General features: G+C 41.1%; 1 protein-coding gene across 1 annotated transcript in view; it reads right to left on the bottom strand.

Annotated features, from left to right (window-relative positions):
* Positions 1 to 1,062: 1,062 nt before the first annotated feature.
* RNF128 (ring finger protein 128) overlaps positions 1,063 to 6,211 on the bottom strand; it is a 389,934-nt gene continuing 384,785 nt past the window's right edge. The window contains exon 7 of the mRNA XM_069612731.1: positions 1,063 to 3,476. Within this exon, the coding sequence (XP_069468832.1) occupies positions 3,358 to 3,476 (119 nt within the window). The 3' untranslated portion in view covers positions 1,063 to 3,357. The remainder of the gene's footprint in view (positions 3,477 to 6,211) is intronic.

Genomic DNA, 6,211 nt, shown 5'->3' with positions numbered 1-6,211 from the left:
CCTTGTAATTCCTGTTGAGTCTGCTAGCCAATTGGATACTTTGCATTTATTTTACTTTAGGTTATTAATATAGCCCGGGTCAGACCCAGATGAGGAGCAGGGGGTTGTGCATAGCAAAATGAAGGAGGGTTAAATCCAGGACTGCGCAGGTTATGGATTCAAGCTTCCGTCTTTCCACAGAACAAGAGGTTAGGGTGTATGGCAGGAGACTGCAACCTTTGGCTCTCCAGATGTTTTGGACTACATCAACCCCAGCCAGCATAGTGCATGAAGATGGATCAGGGGAGTTGTCCAAAGCATCTTGACAAGACACAGGTTGCAGACCCTTTAGATAGAGAATTTAAGTATAGGTTAAGTTGAAACAGTAGTCCAGGTTGATAACTGGGGACTGGAACCGCCACAATACATGTTAAATATGTTAAATCTGATGTGACCAAGCCATTCCCTAAAATCAGGGCAGGAAGGCTCATCGGTTAGTGTTAAACATTGCGAATTACAATCTTTTCATTGACAAAAAACACACTGGCTGGCCATCTTTGTCAAAATAGAATAAATTATCCTTAATTTAATATAGGCTAGCGCCTTTTAATCGATTCTTTCCAAATATCACAATTATCTGCAACAAACCCACACAATGGAAATTAAAAGTAAACTAGCCTGAACTAAACCTCAACTCTGCAACCTGCCAATTCCCTGATCTTACCACTTAGGTTTGGTGGAAAGTTACTTGTGTGATGCTGTATAAAATGTAAAAAAGATGGCTTTCAGAAGCACATGTACGGTAAACAAACACCTCAATGGCATACAGAAAAATGAAAATGCAACAGTGTACTTACTAGAGAAGTAACATTAAGATTAGAAATGATTTCCAAAACTAATCGCTGCACCAGGCGAAAGCAATAATGGTACCTGTTCTAACTCAGTCGCGTGTCTACAATGCTAGGGTTCGCCTTCCTTGGTGACAGAGGGAACAAGGGCTTCTCAGCGGGAGGTGGGGAGCAGGCACACTGTTCAAGGACCTATTTCAGTAGTTTGAAAACATTTGGGATGAAAGAGGCAAACTCACTTTTATACTTTATTTACATTTGATATTTAAAGACTCAATACAAATCAAGTATATTTACAACATAGTCGGATCACACTTTCCACCTGGAAATAAGCAAATACGACTTTATCCATTTCTCGAGTAGAATTCTTCAATAAACTAGAATATGGTACAGTATATTCGTGCTATTTAATTTCCTTGCTGAGATACATAAGATTGTTCTCACATTTTGATTAACAAGATCATAAGATGAAAGCTATAGTCAGGTAGAATAAAAATAAAGTGCATTTTTTTAAGAAGGTGTTCACCATTCATAAGTGAGGGTTTGAACTATTCTTTAAGGCAATCATTGTTTAATTTTTGTTTAGTACAAAAGTTGGTTAGAAAAATCTCTATCTTTTTTGAACAGTGCGGCACCGGGACACTGGCTGGTATGTTGTTATGAAAATAAATCAGCTAAAGAGTTAACAACTTGCAATTCTACTCTTCCTGACCAGATGGTACAACCTCTATGCGCCAATGTCACCCATAACACAATTTAAGAAGCAGGAGTTATTTCAAAGCTGTGTCATACACAAACAGCTGTGGATTCCATTACTCAAAGTCAGACTTTTTATATGATCTAACTTATGGATGAAATGGTCTGGAAATCTGAGATACTTTCTATGTACCTAGTGCAGATGTTTTGAACATTTGACTACAGCTCCCATTAGACCAAGCCAGCAGAGTCAGTGGTAAAACATTGGAGTCGTATTCAAAAACATCTGGACAGAAGACCCGTGCCGTACTATTTTAGAAGAAAGTTTAGTTGTGATGCTTTTAATTAAGCTAAGAAATCTGCAATAAAAATATGGACTGCAACACACAAATCCTTTTGAAAATTGCTAAAAAAATAAAATTCTGCATCCTCCAACCTTGCCCACATGCAATACTACCATTATTGGGTTGAGGGTATTGCAGATTGCTGTACATCCCTGATGCAATATATGGTGGAGGATGCCAACCAAGGTAGATGCCAGCGTTGTGTGTATGCCCAAGTACAATCAGTCCTCAATTTAAGGATCTTTGTCAATAAGTCCCTACAGTTTTTAATACACTACACTTAAGGATATCTACTCTTCATTCCATATGTGCCTACTATTGAACACGTTCATTTAAAAAATAATAGGCAAGTGTATTTTTTAATGTACTTTTTGTTCAGGCAGTTAGAAATGCACAGAATAGCTGAATTAACAGACTGCTATGCAGAATTCCATGAATTAAAAATACATTGATGTGGCGGGAAGTAACAGGATCATGTTCTCTAGCCAGTCATCAAATTTACATTTATTGAAGATCTGAGAGGGGCAGCTGTAACAAACCGGACCACACTCTAGAAAGCAAGGCTACTTATCAGGGTTGCTTTATTAATCTCAACATGTGGTTTATCAAAAATACTATGTTTATAGGCATTGTAGGGTTCAAAACTGAATTGTTCTAGCAGTGTGACAGATGAACACTAGCAAACCAGTTTGAAAAATAATGAAATCTATATGTAAAATTGCTAAAGTTGAGACCATACACTGACTGATTAATGTACAGAAATTCACATTTTTTAATTTAACATTCATTAGAGCTTGTCAGTCCGATGTCTGAATCTAGGTATCACATGGAACCCAATACAAATAGTCAAAGAAAGCTTCAAAATGCACATCATGTTCCTACTTCTTTTAGGGGTCGTCAGTTGGCAGCAGAGCAAACGCCTAATTATCTGTGGTAGAATGTAGGATTTCTCCTACAGCTCAACTTCTGTCTCTCTGCCGGACCCTTAATCTTGCTACCAGCGATTCAATCCTCCCGCCACTATTGCTCGTCTGCGTGTAGTGTTTGCAGAATGTCTATAGTCGGTTGCAAAGTAACAGTGTACCCTCATGAGAAAAGCACGCAACCAGACCTGTTGCCTATCAGTGGATAGGTTACCGGGACACACAGCTGCTACAAAATTAGACTTTGCAGTGAAGAGTAAATGCGAAAAATGACAAATGGGGGAATCAAGCCTCATCATGGGTTAAACTAAGGGTAGCAGCAACATAGAATGAACTGTTTGGAATGTAGTTCCCATACTTGAGTAGTACATTACAACCATGATCTGTCAATCGCCACTCGTTGACTATAAGGTACTTTAGGTTAAAACAATACGCTGCTCAGTCCGTCATTGAAAGATTATTCATACATTTCAGCTATTCAACTGAATAATTTTAAAACTGTCAATAAAAGGGTTTGACCGATTCACAGTTCTTATGCGGTGCAAACTTGGTGTTGCTTGATGGAATTTAGGACTTCACTTCGTGCAAGTGCGATTCTTCCTGCTCAAAACCCAGGTTGTCAAGGTGGGGCAACACTTCCACTTCCAACGGGTTGCGCTCATTCTGGACAAGCTGCTCATTGTCATCTGCCAGAGAGAAAGGAGACAACTGAATATGCAAATAAAATGAAGACATACATCAGCACATTACTGCAGGATCCCGGGAAGGGCTGGACCCGATGACTTAACCCGCCCTGCTCAGATGATGGGAGCCTTATGAACATGAAGTAACGGAACCCACCGAACTGTGTACCACTAAAGTGGGTACCACTACTTATTACAGTGCTCAGAAGTGGGGGGAATGCAGCATGAAATGCTTGAAAAGTAAGCAAATTACAACTATTAAAAGCAGAATCACTTTAAACAAGTTTTTTAAATACCTATCATTTTAACAAGATTGTGTATTTTAAAACAAAGACATTACTTACCTGTCATGTTAGTCCCAATAATATTTGTCCTGTACAGGTACATTAACTACCATAATATTTTGTTTTCTCATTTGAGAGGGCCCCACAAACACAACACATGTTAGAAGAGTCAATAGTGCCGACTGGACATGTCCATCGTGCCGTGTCTCAGTTATTAACCTTGTTGGAACCGTTGACTAGGCATTATTTCTGATGTGCATAGGAAACTCTAAACAAATATACCCAAAGCAGGGTTTTACATTCCCTGATCTGTACCATTCATATATAACAGACGGTGGAATGATTACACCTGTTTAGGTACTGAATTCCTTTCATTCAGCTCAGTGGAGTAGTAACAAATGATTATGAAAAACACTCAATGGAAGGTCCACTCTTGGACACTGTCCTGGAATCAAGTATTCCTATATTTTTCTCACGAGTAGGCCTTTAAAGGACATCTCCCAGTATGGTTGGCCAAGACCAGCTGTAGTGTTAAAGAGGCTTCTTAAAATCTTACTGGGAAGATGAAGAACACTCATTTTCTTCACTCGAAAGGTCATACACCTACTAGTAGGCCTTCTTTTTAGGTCTTGCGAGAGACTGGTTCTCCCCCAGCCTCTTGCTGTTACATATTTAGAAAAGCCCAGCTGCTCGAGCAAGCAGGACATTTAGCATCCTGCTCAGAAGCTCAGAACAACAATCATTTTTTAAAGAGGAAGTTGTTAGGTTTAAGCTGCTTGGAACATCGTGCATTTCACTTTACTGCTGTGTTACAGTGCACAGCTGTAAGTATTCCTAATTGTTTCCTGTGGCTGATTTTGTGTTAAACTATATACAACTAACATCTAAATCTATGTTCACGGAGCACATTCTGTAGTCCTTTCTTTACTTCCATTCCATTCTTCATTGCCGTTTTATCTGTTTTCTTGAAAACATTGCCTTCCCTTGGGCGTGTACTTTGTGTTCTACCTCCCGGATTGCCAATTGCACTTTTAATCTTATGGTCCCTCTTTGGCTGGCACTTGGTCTGAGTAGTGCCCGCAGGAATACTGATAGGCCCATGCCCTGCCAGACCAAACAGAGCTTGGAGACTATAGCTGTATAGCAGGTGTAAAGTAAGTTTGAAAGTGTAAGCCAGTCGTATGTTATGCAATGTATGTGTATACATGTGTTTGAGTGTATGTAACAACATTAGAACAGTGTGACATGTGCATACGTTTTATATGTGCGTGTGGGGGTGGGGGGGGTGTTTGTCACACCATCTCCAAGAAAGTGATATACAGTAACTATTCTGGAATATTGTGGGCCTGAAATGATCAACATGACTCTCATTGTGAATGCTGGCATGTATTGGGGGCAGCTTCATTAAAGATTATTCCTGGCAATGCTAGTATATATCCTGAGCACAGCATCATGAACGTGATTTAATTTGGCGATGCTTGTATGAAAGTGATTTACAGTGGTGGCAATGCCCTGTGCGACAGGTCCAACCCCAGCAAAGCCCAATGGTGCTGCCTTTGTAGCACAATACAATCACACACCGACTCAATCACATCCATTTGCACAAGGATAGCCAGCATCCATCTAAACAATCATGTTCTTCGAAGGGATTGTGTCCTCCGACGTATTCCTTATCTATGATATTTGTATCTCCAGCTTGCTGGCCTCGGAAAAATGTTTTCCCAGTAGAGGGCGCTGTGCGTCGACGTCCGACGAGTAGGTGTTCAACAGCCACCGTATCTACGCTGACGCCATCATGCCTATAAATGGTCACGCGCAGCATCCGTTGCTCAGTTCCGTTTTTCCGCGCTTTGTGTGCCTCGGAATACCGTTGCTCAGTTCGTCAGTCGAAATATATTCATATTTCCTCGAGGAAACCGACTCGTACTCGATGGCTTCCTCCTCCGACCCGACGACTCCTCGGTCCGGTTTCAAAAAATGCCGAGACTGTGGGAAGAAAATGTCGTTGACTGATCCTCACAGGATCTGTTTGTGGTGTCTGGGAATCGAACACCAGTGTTCGGAGTGTGAGGAATGCCTGTCCATGACAGCGAAAGCCTTGAAGGAGCGTAAGGGGAAGCTCATGAGAGGTAAGTCAGTTTTAACTTCCTCGAAAGTTTCCGCGGTAGAGTCGAGACATTCGTCTCCTCACCGTTGAAAGCATTCTCGGTCTAGGTCTCGAAGTGGCTCCCACCACTCGTCGAGGTCTAGACACTCGAAAAAGAGACGTACAAGATCTCCTTTGTCGTCGTCTTCTAGTTCCCCTGAAAGAGTAAATTGCCCCACAAAATACAGCTCTCAGGCTGAGTGGGAGGAATTCAGAAAAAAGATGCTAAGCGTCTTCGAGAAAGCGGCCTCGACCCCCTCGAAGTCAGCTGAGGGTGATACCCTGGGTGAAAAGCCCAAAAAATCTAA

Source organism: Ambystoma mexicanum, chromosome 5p (genome assembly GCF_040938575.1).
Source record: "Ambystoma mexicanum isolate Mex_15411 chromosome 5p, UKY_AmexF1_1, whole genome shotgun sequence".
Lineage (NCBI taxonomy): Eukaryota > Metazoa > Chordata > Amphibia > Caudata > Ambystomatidae > Ambystoma > Ambystoma mexicanum.
The sequence above is the reverse complement of the archived record's forward strand: the minus strand, read 5'-3'. Positions and strand labels throughout refer to the sequence as shown.